The 17,266-nt window shown below is 38.3% G+C and overlaps 1 protein-coding gene across 1 annotated transcript in view; it reads left to right on the top strand.

The window, feature by feature from the left end:
- LOC148950053 (uncharacterized) overlaps positions 1 to 15,395 on the top strand; it is a 160,324-nt gene extending 144,929 nt beyond the window's left edge. The window contains exons 3-4 of the mRNA XM_089092096.1: positions 11,973 to 12,193; positions 15,088 to 15,395. Coding sequence (XP_088948222.1) covers positions 11,973 to 12,193; positions 15,088 to 15,197 — 331 coding nt within the window. The 3' untranslated portion in view covers positions 15,198 to 15,395. The remainder of the gene's footprint in view (positions 1 to 11,972; positions 12,194 to 15,087) is intronic.
- The last annotated feature ends 1,871 nt before the right edge of the window (positions 15,396 to 17,266 follow it).

Raw genomic sequence — 17,266 nt, 5'->3', positions numbered from 1 at the left:
TGACGTCACAATGCTGTTAATTACCTCCTTTTTTAAAAGTAATTTTTCATTAATCAATTTTTAATCATTGATTCAAATTTTTAATCAAATTTAATCAATTTTTAATAATTTTTTCATTAATCAATCATTAATTAATTTTTCAGTAAAATTTCATTCATGAGTAATGTGTCAGAAACACAGTAAGCCCGAGTTTTTGGAAAGGAACACCTTTTGTTTTGCGTATATGCCATTGTTACTTACGATACGTCCGTTTGATTTGTGGTTTTGGACCATCTCCTACTAAAATAGATATTTCCGATTCTGGAGTTAAATCAGTTTGGGAGTAAGGAGGTAAGATATAATTGAGATCTCTCTTATATGCAAAGCAAGGTCGAAATCCAGTGGCGTAGCTAGGGAGCAAGGGGGGACAGCTGTCCCCGACTGCAGCCTTTGATAGGGGCCAATCGGCGGTTTTTTCGTCAATACTATGATCTACTACTATTGTGGTGGTGAAGGTAGGGAAAGTAGGGGCTTTTGGTGCAAAACTGGCATTGTCCCCGGGTGTGGAAAACCCTAGACACCTCTATCGCAATCTAGTATCAAATGGCTTTGTTTTCTCATCATTGGAAACTAATTTCAGCTGATCAAAATCAGTGAAGGCGAATTCGCTGGAAGAATTGCAGTGTCCTGCGTCAAGAGTTCCGAAATAATTCAAGGAGCAATGCTGAGAGGTCACTCTGCCACCTGATGCATATATTTTGGAGGTGCAACTTGTAGCACAACACATGGTACAGCTCCTCCACATCATGCCTCTTTGTGCTAGGAGTATCACACTTCCACCAGGCATGGAATATACTTGAAACCTTGAAGAGTGCTTTGGGGAAAGGAAGGAATAGAATTGGAAACAAAAAGCCTTTCCAACAGAAAATCGACTTAAAAAATTATCTGAAACTGTAAGTGATTGCGTTAAGCATACTTCGCCAGTACCAGAAGCGCCAATTCACGAAAAAGTAGGGAGTAGAGGTGGTTTTAGGGGGCAGAGGGGGCACTTGCTCCAGGCGTAGAGATTTCAGGGGTGCAAAATTCCAAATAAAGAACCTAACGGTTATAATCATTTTGTAATTTTTGAAATTTTATTTTTATTAAAATAAAGTAGAGGGCACATTTAATAAATAATAATAATTAATTAATTAATAAAGTAGGTAAGAAAATATAAAAAACAAATTAAAAAAATAATCATTTAACAATAATAATTAGGTATTTAAGTAACATATTAAAAGTAATAAAAAAATTAATTATCAATTAATTTATAAATTGAAAATAGTTTTGTCAATAAATGAAAAAATATTAAAATTTAGGTTGAAAATGTGGGAAACAGGGGGACAGGCTAACTAAGATTTTGCCCCAGGCGCAAAAAAGACCAGAACTACCACTGTGGGGAAGGGGGAATGTTTTTCTTAAGGAATATGATGGAGAACTTTTTGTTTTGTGGATTTTTTGCTGTGCGTAATTACCCTTCCCCCATTAATATCCTTGACCAGTACTGAACAAACGAAAAGGAATTTCTGGCTTAGCAATTAATAAATTTGAAAATCAAACTGATGATCTTTCTAAGATGGTCACGGATACTTGTTTCATATTTTTTCAGGGCTGATTCTTTCGATTCGTTTCACAAAAAAGAAAAAAAAGAGAAACAAAAACAACGATAGAATTTTGGTATACTAAGGATACCTTGTTTGTTATGCCCCAACAAACGAAGCTGACACCGAAACAAAGGACACTTTCTACTCTGCCCTGACGAATGAATTGTCTAAGATATCCCCGTACGATATTGTCATTCTCCTGGGTGACCTTAATGCAATTGTGAGCGACAACCATGACTTATGGCGACAAGTCATGGACCAGTAACTCCGGAGTCTCTAAATCACAAGGGTCGAAGGCTCCTACAGCTCTGTAGCACGTCAAATCTTGTAATTAGGAATACCATATTCGCAAGGAAGGACACTCACAAACATACAAGGTACAGCAACGAAGGCCATACCCAAAAAATGATCGACTGCATCGTCGAGTCACAGAGATGGAGGTCTTCGATCAGTAACTGCAGGACGTATAGGGCAGCTAAAATTGGCAACACTGACCATCGCCTCGTCGTCGCTAACATGCGACTAAGGCTCAAAGCCCATCGCTCAGAACCAAGACCAGCCGAGATCGATGTCTCTTGCCTCTGCGATCAGAAGATACGATCGAAATATGCCATTGATGTCTCGAACCGCTTCGACGAACTCCTGCCATTTGAAAGTTGTGAAAACGCATGACTCTCGTTCAAAAAGAATGTCCTGGAATCAGCGACAGCAAATGTTGGTCGGAGAAAGCGTGCTAATAAAGCGTGGATTCAGTCGGATACGCTTGACGTCACAGAGCAGAGACGCAAGGCGAGGTTACTCGGTGACATGTCAAGCTATAAAAGCCTTAATGGGGTCCGCAACAAACTGATACAACGAGACAAGAAACTGTTTGTGGAAAGGAAGGCACATGAGCTAGAGGGTGCAGCCAAGAAAGGTGACTTTGGCAGTCTCTACAAGCATCTCCGTGATCTAACAGGAAACATAGCCCCCTCGGTTGCTTGTGTTGTCTCTGTGGATGGTCAGCCACTCAGTGACGAGGCTGCCCAGGTCAGTCGATGGAAAGACCACTCCTGGGGCCTCCAAAGCCAAAGCCGTAACGCAGACTGACCAGGAACTCATCAGCCTAGCCACCAGCACCCAGGAACTTCTGACAAGTGACACAGAAACTCCTTTCACGTCATCAGAAATCTACACAGCAGTAAAACGTTTGAAGAACATCAAAGGGGCAGGCGTATGTGGAATATCTGCTGAGCTCCTGAAGTGTGCCGGACCGGCGATGCTACTTTGGCTCCACATGCTGTTTTTTGGGGTTTAGCACACAGAATGGATCCCGAAGGACTGGCGAGCTGGTATAATACTGCCCTTTTGGAAGAGAAAGGGGAGCAAGAGCATCTCTTCGAACTACAGAGGCATAACGCTACTTTCAGCGCCTGGAAAGCTCTTTGCTATGACCCTGCTGGATAGATGCAAGAGTATCCTCAGAAGAAAGAGAAGAGCCCAGCAGGCGGGGTTTATGCCCGGGAGATCCGCTATCGAACAAATCTTTACCATGCGCCAGTTAATTGAGAAGACGAATGAATTCAGGAGGAAAGCATATATAGCCTTTGTGGACTTCAAGGCTGCGTTTGACTCGGTGGATCGCAACTCGCTCTGGCTGATACTTCGATCAACTGGTCTACCAGACAAATACTGCAAGTTGTTTGAAAATCTTTACGAAGAGACCGTGGGTTGTGTCAAAGTCACTGGCAAACGGAGCACGACATTCGGCATCAAAACCAGTGTGCGGCAGGGGTGTGCCGCCACCCCGGAACTGTTCAACTGTGTGATAGACCATTTCATGACACGAACAACAAATCGCCTGCCCTTTGGTCTGCAGTTTGGAGATCGCGTTTTGACGGACGCTGACTTCGCAGATGATCTTGGTCTCGTTTCTGAATCGATTGACCAGTTGACTAGCGCTTTGAAAGTCCTATAGGAAGAGGCTGTGAAAGTGGTGTCGTAAATAAACTACATTAAAACAAAAATAATGGCTATTTAACCTTCACGCCCAATCTTATTCCAGAAGTACAGCCCGGGGCGCAGAGATTCAGTTAAGGTTACACAGAACTTCACTTATCTTGAGTCTGTGCTGTCTAATGACGGTTCTATAGAGGAAGAGGTGTGCAGCCGAGTTTCAAAAGCCTCGTCTATTGTCGGAAGGCTCAACAGTCTCTGGAGAATGCCGCATATATCTAGGCGCACGAAGATGCGAATTTATAATGCATCCGTAGGCTCGATCCTCCTATATGCAGCGGAAACCTGGCCTCTCAAATCAACAATCCTCAGTATGATAGACGTCTGCCAGACGAAACAGCTTCGTCAGATTCAGGGACTTCGATGGGACGATTTTGTAAGCAATGCAAGGTTGCTCACACTAAACTCCCAAGTCCCGTTCTCTAACAAAATGGCGCACCGACCTTTCAGATCGTTCGAACACCACCTGAGCATGCCGAAAACAAACCCAGTCTGAAAAGTCTACGATTATGACGCTAAAACACATGGCTGGTCTCACCCGAGGAGCAGACTTCAGACAAGGTGGAAGGATAGCCTCAACAAATTCCTTGAGATAGCTAATATCGCTGTCGAAGAGGCCCCATTAATAGCAGTAGACCGGTCAGCCTAGAGGAGCAGAGTTGTGACGCTCTCTACGCCACCCCCAACGTGGCAGGAGCCTTAAGTCAAGTAAGTCAAGGATAATCAAAATATTAAGCTTTAATTAAATAATCAAAATAATATATTTATTCTTGCGTCAATGCTGAAAATCCTACATCCTTGTTTAAATCAATTTTATTTGTCCTATTGCCCAAAAATGTACTATTGCCCAACTTCATTTACTCCTTTCTAATTCGGCTTTCAAAGATTTCAGATAAAAAATTAAATGTTATTTTGGGAACAAATCTGTCAGCGACTAAACCCTTACTCGATCCTGAATCACTCTATACTCTTCCCTTCAAGCCTTTTGCTTTTATTATTATTATTATTTATTGGAAAACCCGTCATACAAAAAAGGAAAAGACGGAGCAATAAGTAAAACAAAAAAAAGCAATACACATAAACTTAGGAGTTATACATGTGGTTTGTAGTGACGAACGCTGGAGCTAAGATCTAAATCAGCACTTAGAACAAATTACACAAAACGAGAAAGAAAAACACAATTATACACTGCTCTGTAGGTATGCGACATGTTTCTTTTCTATTTTTTTAGGCTCCTAAATACTGAACAAACATAAATAATATGAACATCATTGCATCAAGCCATAATTGGAAAAAAACAAAAAAAAAAAAAAAAAAAAAAAAAAAAAATCAAAAGTGAATTAAAAAAGATATACAGTGGATAATCATATTAACTAGCGTTAATATGACAAGGAACGGTAAAAATAGTTAAACGACACTTTCGCCCACTGGTCTTGAACTCAGATCACTCTCAACAAATGATTCATTTACTCCGATATACATAAATAACATAAACAAGTAAATTATTCAATCACGGATCCTTTTAAAAATTTACTTAAATAAATATGCTTAAAAGAATCTATAACTAATAAACAACTATATTATTATTAATATACGCAATGTGATATAAAAAAAAAAATTGACACCAAAAGTGAGAATAACCAGCGTCGCTTAAATTGGACCCATACGAAAAGAGAATAAATCATCAGTCAATGTAAAAACTGCAGCAATTACACTAAGCGCGAAAACAAACACTTAAAAATAAAAAAACACAACAAATACATCTTAACTAATGGGCCAATACTGACGACCAGGGATGATTCAACTTCATTAAACGGGAATTATGAGCACGAATTCGCTTTTCCACAGCTATAATGGGGTCAGCAATGCTGAATTTTCTAATCAGATAAGAATTGCGCGTCCAAGAGCGAAAACGTAAAAGATATTTTGCGAACCGGAAGAAAACTGACCGAATTTTCGACTTGTCAGAATTTGTGAGCATTTTCCAAAATGGCGATATGTACAAATAATGTGGTAGAGTGACAGAGTTAAAAAGTTTCGAGAGAAGATGGCGGTTGAACCGTAACTTATTAGTTACAAAAGAAGCATATGATAACACAACTCTACGCTCAATGTGAGCAATTAATAATTGTCGCGTGTGCATTACTGACGAACCAATGGGAAGACCGAGGTAGGTGATATAATCTACTGGCTTAATCCTACTATTTCCGAGAGGAATAGCTCTAGGCGACGCTTGCTTCCAATTGAAGAATACAACTTCGGACTTTTCAGCATTGAACTGAAGACCTAGTTTTGCATACTCAGATTGTAGCGTTGCGAAAACCTCGCTTATGCGCTGGATAGTGCGGCTCACATTCAGAATGTCGTCTGCATAACATACGAGAGATAAATCAAGACCGGCAAAGATGAATGATGTGGGAACAGCTGACTGTGCATCAAGAACTCCATTATTGAAGAGTACATTATTGAGGGTACCTTTTTCAACATTGACAAAAATATTTGGGGCTGGTGCATAGACTTGAGAGCCGTCAACTTTAGCTAATGGGTGAAGTATTAGGCGAACTTTAAGACGATAATACATGTCTCGAAGGGCTCTGATATATAAGGGGCTCACTCCACGTTTCCCTGCATGGAGTAGCATAACAACGTGAATTAGCGAGTCAAACGCTTTACGAACATCATGCCCACCGAATACGAGAGTTTCACCTGATGCACAAGCATCGATCAATGCGTTCGCGACAACCGACAAAGCGGGGGCACAACCAAGACGTGGCTGGAATCCAAATTGGTTCGGTGGAACATAGCATTTTGCGTTCAGTTGGTCAATGAACAGAAGTTCAAAAAGCTTACAGAAGGTAGTAGCCACTGTTATAGGGCGGAAGGAGGAGCACTGGGTAGCGAGTTTACCTTTCTATGGAATTGGAGTGAGATCTCCGATTGAGAAAGAAGAAGGTACAAATCCTTGGGTAACAATCATCTGCATCAAAAGAGCAATATGGTTTACCAGCAGCTCGCTTCCATGCAGAATGTGAAGAGCGCTTATTTTATCGATGCCAGAAGATTTCTTACGCTTTAGGCGTTGGATTGCTCGCAGTACAGAATCAGCTGAAACAACAAAATTATCGGTTGGACACCTAGACAGAAATTTATCGAGCTTATCTTCATATTCGGACTGTAGGGTGGCATCTGGTGGGAAGAATTCAGCAGAGAAGTATGAATTCCATTCAGAATCAGGAATAACTTGAGCAGATAGTCGGGCCCATGGAGGATATCTTGATACATTTCTCCAGAAGGAAGGTTGGGACAGAGAAGCTTTCTGGGCCGTCTATTCAACTATCTGGTTCACGTGGATAGATAGTTCTCTTGCAAACTTTCTTTTGGTAGGAAGACAAGTGTTAGAATCCCAGCCAGAGCCAGGTTGGTCACACTGGAGCCGCAAATGGAACCAAAATTAGGATTTTCTCCAAGCTTCAACTAAGCTCGGATTACTGCACCAATGCCTTGTGACACCCTGACGTATACATTTAAGAGGTATACTGGCTTTTTCTGCGCATCGCAGAGCATGGCAAATTTGCGCAAGAAAAATATCTAGCAACATCCGTATTTCATTTGCATCAACTTGCGGATTTTCCATGAGCAGCTGGAACGGAACATGAATTTTAAGTAGGACAGAATTAGTTACTGCAGCAAAAAGATCATCTTGGATATTTTTCCAATCCCTGTAAAATTGGGCGTGGGGCTGATGTGGTTGTGTAGTGGGTGTAGACTGAGCAGAGGAACAATAAATAGATGCAGATATTGGAAGGTGGTCTGATAGTTGGTAATCAGAAAAGACTTGAACAGGTGACACTTGGAGATTTATAGAAGAAACAGCATGGTCAAGGTTCGATATGTGACTTGAATGGTGTGTGTAAGTGTAATAAAGATCTTTCGGCAATATCCTAAGCCAATCGTCAAAAATACCAGACAAAATAGAAGTACGCAATAACGAGGCGTCAGTTAAATTACAGCTAAAATCTCCTATAATAATACAACACTTACCTAACAGGCGAATCTTTGAAAGGCGAGACCATAGTTTCTCACGCGCTGACGTAAATAAAAATTCTGATTGGGCATTGCGATAATCTGCCAGGAGATAGACGTTAACAATAGCATACTCTTTTACATGGACAGCAAGAAAAAAATCACATGAATCAAAAATACTCGACCGGCACGAGGTCCTAATAAGCATCGCAATACCACCCGAGGGGCGGCCACTAGAAGCGGATCGTTTAGCGGGCACCGAATAGCTAGTAAAAGTATTGTCAATTTTCAGAAGCCCTAAACTATGACTCGTCAAAAAATGTTCTTGCAAGCACAATACGTCACAATTCGAAAGCAAACCTTTGATCACAGGAATTTTTACTAAAAGTCCACCATTAATATTCCACAAAAGTACAGCTTGCGTAGTAGCAGACAAATCCATGTCATACCCTTGGCATTGCTAGTTGACCGTTGTTATTAGGACACTTTACACTGTAACAAGTATGGCCGGTAACTTTACATTCTAGACAGAAAATTTTTCCCGAACACGGAGAGGCACTGTTTGAGGTGTGATCGCATGATCCACAGCGAGAGCAGAGGGCCCGACTAGAGCACTGCAAGGCCAGATGCCCAGTGTTATGACACGAGAAACAACGCGTTGGGAGATATACAAATGCTTGTGCAGAAAGCTTTTCGCAGCCAACTTTCACAGAAACTTTTAAGAACTGATCCAGGTTTTGTTTTGACTCAAAGTAGACCTTGGACACTCGGGACTTTCCGCACTGTGAAACTTTCACGCAATTTGGTACAAGAGATTTTACTTGATTCTCATCGCATTCGATCGGTACGTCTTTTAGGATCCCCATAAACAATGGGGATTTCACACTCACCGAGATACCTGAGGTACTGTTTTTAGCATTCTCGGCAATTTTATTCACTGCATGCTTTGACTCAACAACAAGTTTCCATTCGAAGCCGATTTTTTAAGTTCAGTTATTTCACCTGAGGCCTCAGGGCAAAGTTTATCGACGAAGTCCTTACGAGCATTAGGTGAGGTCAGGTTTGCAGGACAGTTTTTTAGTACAACGGCAAACGTAGGAGCTGGGGCAGGGTTAATTGTTACGTTGGTATCAATTCTAGCTGGCCAAACAGGGCCTGAATGCGTCGCATTCTCTAAAAAGCCGTCAATTTTCCGAGAGAGTTCATTAACTTTCGAGACTAAAGTAGCCGAGACTGCCTCCCCGATTGCTGGTGTTTCAGGAGGTAAGAATATAACAAAAGTGGGAACAGGCAAATTATCCTTTGCCGCCTGATTTAACTGTTTACGAATGTCAAATACATATCTTCATCCTGTGCATTTTTCACACATCGACTCTGAATATTCAGCTCTTTATACAGAAATTCTCTAGCACTGATAATAGTACCATGATCAAAAAAACTTACAGCTTTTCCGACAATCAGATCAATTTTCGCACCATCAAGGATAGATCTGGTGACAAAGTTCAGTAACGGGTTTAAAATAATCTTCCTATTTTGATCGGTCATTGCGCAATCTAATTATCATAGCCAGGGACAGTCGAGTATTCCAATCAAAACATATATGTATTAGGTCAATTAATATGTAGGTCAAATAATATAATGTAGTAGGTCAATTAATTTTCCTCAATCCTCAGCCGTAAAATTATCCAAGGTAAGCAAGCAGCTCGTGGTAACAAACTGTAAGTAAGGAGCGATTTGGCCTAATAGTGACCAACACTCTAAGAAATGGAATTTTGATAACAATCGATATATAAAAAAATTGATATTTTACGATGATTCTAAATATATGACATTCATTAAGTTTAATGTTACCCATCAATAGCAACGAGCTAGAGAAAATTAGCATTATTTTTGAAAAAGGGGAAACATAAGGTCATATCCAGAGGGGGGGGGGGCTAGGGGGTTGTAGCCTCCCCCCCCCCCAAAAAAAAATAAGTTTTTCCGACTCGTAAAAATGTAACAAAAATGAATATAAACCAATTTTAATGTGTTTTTAAAGCTTTGTTTTATAACCCCCCTAAACAAATTCTTTTGTATTCCCCCCCCCTCCTCGAAAAAATTATGGATACGACTTTGTGGAAACATCACCCAAAATTAAGTAATCTCATTGAAAATCACACCATCAGATTTAGCGCATCAGAGAATATTACTTGAGAGTTTTCAAGCTCCCATCTCCAAAAATATGGAATTTGGCTTTTTTTTTGCAAGAAGAAAGGTGTTCATTTGTTCTTTGCAGGGGTGATCGTATCCAATCAATTTTCTTAAAAGATCGGGAGAGGGCTTATTTAAAAACAAAATTAACAGTTCTAGTGCCCTTTTTGAGTGACAAAAAGATTGGAGGGTAACTAGCCCCCCTCTCACGGCAAGATAACCATTTTATTCAGCATAGTCTAAAGGTTCAGTAACTATTCCTTTGGGAATGAAATGGTTCGCCCCCCTCCCACAGCCCCTGGGGAAAGGGCTGCAAGTTATGAAATTTGCCCATTCTTTAAATATAGTTTTTGTGTTTGGAAAGTATGCAGACATTTTCCGCGGGGTGGGATTTTTCAGAAAGGGGACTTTTGTACAGGAGAATTTTCCGTTGGGAGGGAAGTTTCTGGGGGTGAGCTTTCCAGAGGAAATTGTTTAGAATTCCTTATTTGTCTTTCTTTCTCTTTGGCGACTCAATTTGACATGTGGGAAATGTCTGGGGGGAATTTTCAGTGGGGTTGGAATTCTTCAGAAGTTTTCTCGTTCGGACGGATTCTCCGCGAGCAAAAATTTCCATCGGAGGGGGATTTCCAGGAAAAGAAGTCTGCAAAAATTTTCGGGGCGGGAAGGATATTTTTAGCGAGGATGGAATTTTTTTGTGGATAATTTCCCGGACATGGGGGAATTTTCATAGAGGGAGAGGTGGATTTCCCGGCATTATTTGAAAAGCGATCAGGAATTAAACAAAAAACAAGTTTTTTTCAAGTTAAAGTGAACAAGCAACATTAATGCTCATACAACGAATAGGAACTGTTTCGTAAATGAAGGGGACTGCCTACTCCTTAATACCCCGATCTTTACGCTGAAGATAGACCTTCTGTCCCGATTCTTTACGAACCACTCCTGAAACACAAGGACTGTTTAATTAGAATCAGAAGCTTTTTAAAAAGTCCTACAAAACTTTACGGTGAAGGAAGGAGTATTGAGGAGGGGGGGGGGGGGCAGCCAGAATTTTTCTCTCATTTGCAGAATAATTTCTGCTTGTTTTAAGCTTTAATGTTGCTCCTTACTTTCAAATGAAGAAACTTACTTTTTTAAATTTAATCTTCCTATCCTTAGGCCCTTTGATGTTCTTTTCACATAATTAAAAACTTCCCGGTGCGTTACGTATTCAAACGGAGCGAATTTTGTTTGTAACGTAGGCGGTGCCAAGTAGACCAGAGCTGTAAAGATAATTTAAAGTTATGTAATTTTATGTTACCCCCCCCCCCCCCCGAAAAAGTCAACGTATTATACACAGGAAGGAGTTTCTGTCAGAAATAAATCTGGAAAATGAATTTATAAATGTTTCCTAGAAAGCCTTTCACGCTTGATCAGGAGTTGAGCCACTACCGCCATTCTGCATTTTTAGTTAACGGATAGTTTGCTTGTAATGATTTTAGAAGATGATTATGATGGTTTTATGGATTTTAGCGTTAGGTTAGCATGAAAGGACTTGCTTAAGTGTGAACTGTTATGCACAACGAAACATAAGTTAACCACTTAACATAAAAACTATATGTGTAGTGTGTAAGCCGCTTAAACCTTTAATTGCATTTTTGGAGCTCGTTACCTGAGCCGGCTTGAAGGTGCCACGGTTTATTACTTTGAAAAGAAATTAGCAATAAATTTTCTGCTATCTACCTGTTTTTTGTTTAACATTTTGCTTATTTTGTCTGTCTTTTAATTTATTAATTTTCATCGTATGTTTTCTCTCTCTTTCTTTTCTAGTGTTGTCTTTATGCGATTAAGTAGTGTTGTATTTCTGTTCTCTTCTGTGTTTTTGGCTTTATTTCAAAGTTAAGGAGCCTTACCGGTGTCTAAGTATCTTTTTATTTTTGCTATATTCATTTATTCATTTTGCTTTATTCATTTTAATAAGGTACAATTCAAATAAACAACGAACAATGTAATGAACTACTTACGCAATTAGTGGCTCTAAGCCCGCAGCAGTCATGTGTGTAAGGTGAGAGAGGCTTTGGACCCTTTTTCCAAATAAAAAAATTATTTTTTAGGGTTTTTTCTGTAATTTCTCGACTTTCCATATAATGTACCTATTTTTAGGTCTCTTTTGTGGAAAATACGCCATGGCCTCCATTCTCGCCAAATAAGTGTAAGCTTAAGTGGCTGTTTCACGGTATCTGTTTCAAAAAACAAGTGTTTCATTTTTTTAGCGCAAGCTTCACGTTCAGCCAGCTACGAGTTCAATGTCAATATTAATTCTGGTTTTTCAGAACACAAAGAGGACGTCGTAGGCAAATCATCAAAATTGAAGAGCAAACAAAGTAAAATAAATGATTTTATTTCTTTTGGTGCTAGTTAAATTACTGTTTTTCTTTTTCTGGTCATAAAATAGAATCAAATAGAGGACTAACTAAAATTTAACAGAAAAACAACAAAACAACAACAACATAACAGAAAAACTGTTTTAGTAATGTAGTTGTTTCAAGCAACTCTATTAGCTTTTGTGACCTATAGTCTCAGTTGCGACAATTGTAGATATTGATATTGATTGTTTTTATTTTTTTGGTTTTGGATTTTATTTGTTTCTAGGTTATTTTAGTTTTTATCTTTGTTTTTAGCAGCGTTGAAGACCTCTCGTTTCATACAGGCGAAATATAAGTGTCGTTTTCAGCGTTGCCAACGCGGTACAAATGTACCGTTTTTGGTTCGATTTAGAGGTCCTGGTACAGTGCAGTACATTTGGAATTTTTTGGTACAATCAGATTTCCTGGTACATTTAGGTTTTACTTACTCCTTTTTGACTCAAATATCTGTTCCAAGTTTTAGTTTATTGAAAATTTTCATATTGTTATGGCAAATATTTAACCTATAGCTCTGACGGTAGGAATTACTTTCTTGCGGTACAATTTTAATCGGAAAACTGGTAGAGTTGTTTTTAAAGCGTTGGCAATACAGGTCGTTTTAGTTTTCACCTTTTCTCTCTATTGGCCGCAGTCCTTTTTGTTTGCTCATCGCGGATATTTCTCACTTTGTTGTTCTTTGTACTTAGTTGACTACTTTTGCTACTTTTCATATGGCTCAGATGGATAGGCAAAAAGCACAATTTTCGACAGCCTGCTATTCTTCGTACCTTTATCTAGGAACAGTCCTAGAAAGTGAGATCGAATCAAACTTACATGAACGTTTCAGCGTTTACAGTCCTGATTGTATACAAAACCAAGATAGTCAAGTTCTTTATGCTTTAATGATTTCTCCTTTTGGCATGACTTATAAATATGTCTGTCTACAGAAATGCTAAAATTGACTAAAGTGAGCTCAAGTGACTGTTTTATTTAAAGGTGACCTTGGAGTGACCTGGCTAATTTGCCCGATTTCTTTACTGTCTAGCAAACTGTGCTTAGTAAAATAACTGAGAACTTATAGTTTTTTTTTGTCTACTTGCTTATTTGTTTTCTGTATTTAGCAAAATTTTTGAAAAGGCTGTTCTTTTCCTTTTACCTGTTTTTTTTACGTGTTAAAGATTCTTTGTGTGAATTTTATTTGTGCTTCAACTGAGCACACTTCTGCTACTTTTTAAATTTTCTACATAGGGCTCCTGATTCTGGTCTGATTACTGCCGCTGTATTTTTGGACGTTTGATGAGCTTCTGTTTCGTTTACCCACCAAATTTTACTGTCTAAATTATCTCATTACGGTATAAGAGGAAATACTAGCGCTTAGATTGGCTCCTATCTGTCTGGAACGGTTATCTCTGTTGATCCTATTTTCTGCTTAAAGTCTACAGATGAGCTTGGTGTTCCCCAAGGCTCTCTGTCTGAAAACAAGAATTCCTGTCTGAAACCAAGCACCCCAAGCCGAAGTCTATTCCCCTGATGTGTTTATAAATATGTCTTTGAGTATCAAGAACATAACCCGTCTTCGAACCAAATCCCTGAAATCAGTCGAACCATTTAACGAATTTCTAATCTTTCAAAATTTTGCAAGACCACTACTTCAAGTTTTTGTCTTAAATTTAAAATTGGGAGGTGGGACTTCCTCACTTTCAGTTAGCAGGAAATTTTAACTGTGGCGTTTGGTTTTTCAATGATTCTATAAGTAGAAAGTATTACGTATCCTGGCCTTCCAGACGGTTTAAATCTTTTGATTCAGAATTCGGTTCAGAAACGGTTCAGATCATTCTCATACCGTCGATTCCTGATAAGCAACATCTTTTGTAAAATTGGTATTAGTATTGCATATCCGCCCATAGCTACCTATAAATTGCTCTTCAAGCGGCATATTCTTGTATCTAGTTTTTTAGTTCTTCCTCATATTCCATATATTACACACCTCTCCCATTAGGAAAATTTTAATTGATTATCTCCAGGATTGCTTAATAATTATTTCAGCACCTTCCATGGGCCCCAAAATTCAAGAAGGTCTCAGAGATTTGGAGTAGTCAACTTTTAGGAGCTGCTAACTCAATTAAGGGGATGCGTCATCTTTAAGCATCACTCTATCTCGTCTATTAAACAATTTTTAAGTTTGTACGGCCAACCTGTTTAGAATCGAGCCGGTGACTTTGCCATAGCTTGTAGAGTTTGGATAAAAAATGGAATAACTGACAGAAAAACTAAAATCCGACACCTACTTTCCCAGATATCCTAGAAAACCATTTAACTTCTCGCACTTTTTGCTGGAGATAGAGATGATCAGTTTTAATGAAACTCGCATTATCAGAGAGGGCAAGTTTTTTTTTTTATTAAAAAGAGCAGAATTTTCTTTTCAAAGCTCAGGAAAAGTCAGTCCCTAAGAATATTCTAGCACGTCTTCTAGAAAAATTCAGTACAAATCGGCCGTAAGGGATTTTATTTTGAGGAATTTGGACACTTCGGCAGTTCCCTGTAGCACCACCCACTTTAATTGACAAGCTTGCCAACGAAAGTGAAGCAAAATTTCACTGTCTTTTAAAAACAAAGCAATTAATATGAAAAGCTGGCAATAAAAAAGTAGCTGGCAATTGTATATGTATATGTGAGTAATTGTACATTATATATTTTACTTAGTCTGTTTTTAGTTTTATATGTATTTTTTGTTTATATTTTTATTTAGTTTTAGATTCTAACTGTCTTTTGTTCTCTTAGTTTTCCTTTACTGACCATAGACCCGTTTTATCACATGTGTTTGTTTTGTCATGACTGGGCAGTTCGGCTTAGGTGTTTTACTGTCTTTTCAGTCAAATTTCACGGTCAAGCCATAAATTCTCGACAGTTCTTGACGATAGCCAGCTCCCCAGGAAAATCCATTAATAGGCCCTTTGTCTTTGAAACAGTCAACCGATACTGAGGTGCGCAAAATGATTTAAGCTTCCGAATCGATTTAAACGAAAAACATAATAGGAAGAAAGTGAAACCATTAGTGCCCTCTCTTAGTGCGTCGAGTGTGAAAGAGAACTTAAAGTTTGTATGTAATGTAAATATAAGTTCCTATTCTGTGCGACTTGTTTATATGCAGTTTCTATTAACTTGTTTTGAAGTGAGTGTATTTTCTTTTCTGTTTTGTTGTTTGGTTTCCGTTGTGTACAATATTTATTTTATAATGGGTTTTGCAATAAATAATTATAAAAGAGAGTAAATAGAGATAATGAGAGATAGTGTAAAAGAGAGATAACGTAAAGGTAACTTTTTATTTAGAGTGCAGTTTCTGTTATTCGTGGCGAAACAAATTTATTTTATTTTCTCTTATCCTGTTTTTAATTTTTGTTGTGTACAGTATTTGCTATTTAACGGCTTTTGGAATAAATAATAAAAATGGGAGTTAGTGAAAGACTAAGCAAAATAAAATTTAAGACATTAGCGTCTTAAATTTTCCCTCAATTTAACCTGAGGGAGATCTTTATCTCAAGATCTCCCTCACTCCTTCCGTCAGGATGATTAGCAATTACTTATTGTCTGTATCACGAAAGAGCAGCAGCAAAAAGAGAGAATAAAAAAATGAAGTCAGGTATCGCCTGAGTACGAAAGGCAAAGGTGTAGATAAAATTCCACTTTAGAGGTTTTTCAACTCGTTTGGGTGGGGTAGCTTTTTGTAGGATAAGAAAAATAACTATTAAAAAAATTCCATCTATGTTGCCTAACTTTGCTGAAAATAAATTAATTTTCGAAAATTAATCTTTAGCTGGTTATCAACTTGATTTCTACAGAAGAATTGAACCAAACATTTCTGAATAGCATAGGTTTATTTAAAAACAAACTTTTATTTCCAGCACTCATCTGAGCGCATTGAATATGATAAGACATATTGAAAAAAAAAATCTTAAAACAACTATAATGCACATATTCCCACAAAGACTACATGGCCTTTAAAGGAGGGGGTACATGTACTATTTAAATACTAAGTAATAAACAGAAAGTAAAAAAAAAACAGAATAAGAGAGAGGGGGGGGGAGCGATAGAAGGAGAGAGAGAGAGAGAGAGGGAGAGTATTCAACAGTTTAACTCACTGTAACCAAGGGTGTCAGCCGTTTGGGTGGGGTAGCATTTTGTAGGAGTACCAATGAAAAATAACTATTAAAAAAATCCCATCTATGTTGCCTAATTTGCTGAAAATAAATTATTTTTCGAAAATAAAATCTTAAAACAACTATAATGCACATATTCCCACAAAGACTCCATGGCCTTTAAAGTAGGGGAAGTACATGTATGCCTACTATTTAAATACTAAGTAATAAACAGAATCTATAGATATTTGTATGCAAGGATTTAAGTATAGTCATCCATCTCACCCACTTATTATACATTTTATGATCTTAGTAGCTGGATCCTTTATAAACCAAATTTCATCTTTCTACTAACAAATATCCATGATTGAACATACAAAGAAAAATAAATGAAAAGGACTGACAGTATAGGATTTAGGCTTATGGGAGTAGGCAGATGATGGTTCTCAACTCACTTATGATTTCTTCCACGAAGTTTCTCGGGACAGGAATCAACAATTGTTGTGACAACAGTTTCTAAAAGGGTAAAGTGAGTACCAAGATCAAAGGTGAGAAGCATGATAAAGAACAGAATGGACCAAATAGGAGCAAAAGGTAAACGTGAAACAGCTTCAGGATAAGCAATGAACGCTAGACCAGCACCTAATAAAAGAGGATTTTATGGAAGGAGAGAGAAAGAGAGAGAGAGAGAGAGAGAGAGAGGAGAGTATTCAACAGTTTAAAAGAATTTAATCTGATTGATCAGCAAAAATTAAAACCTCAAAACCGTACTTTATTCTGACAGGCGATCAAAAAGACATTATAAATGTATTAGTGTTATGAAGAATCGACCAATTATGGCTGTTATCACTGAGATTTTGCTTTGCAAGGAATAGGTAAATTGTTATACGCAAAGGACACTGGCGGATCCAGGGAG

Source organism: Artemia sp. Qi Xiang Cuo, chromosome 7, assembly GCF_049724085.1.
Source record: "Artemia sp. Qi Xiang Cuo chromosome 7, ASM4972408v1, whole genome shotgun sequence".
Classification (NCBI taxonomy): Eukaryota; Metazoa; Arthropoda; class Branchiopoda; order Anostraca; family Artemiidae; genus Artemia; species Artemia sp. Qi Xiang Cuo.
This window is presented reverse-complemented; position numbering and strand designations above follow the sequence as displayed.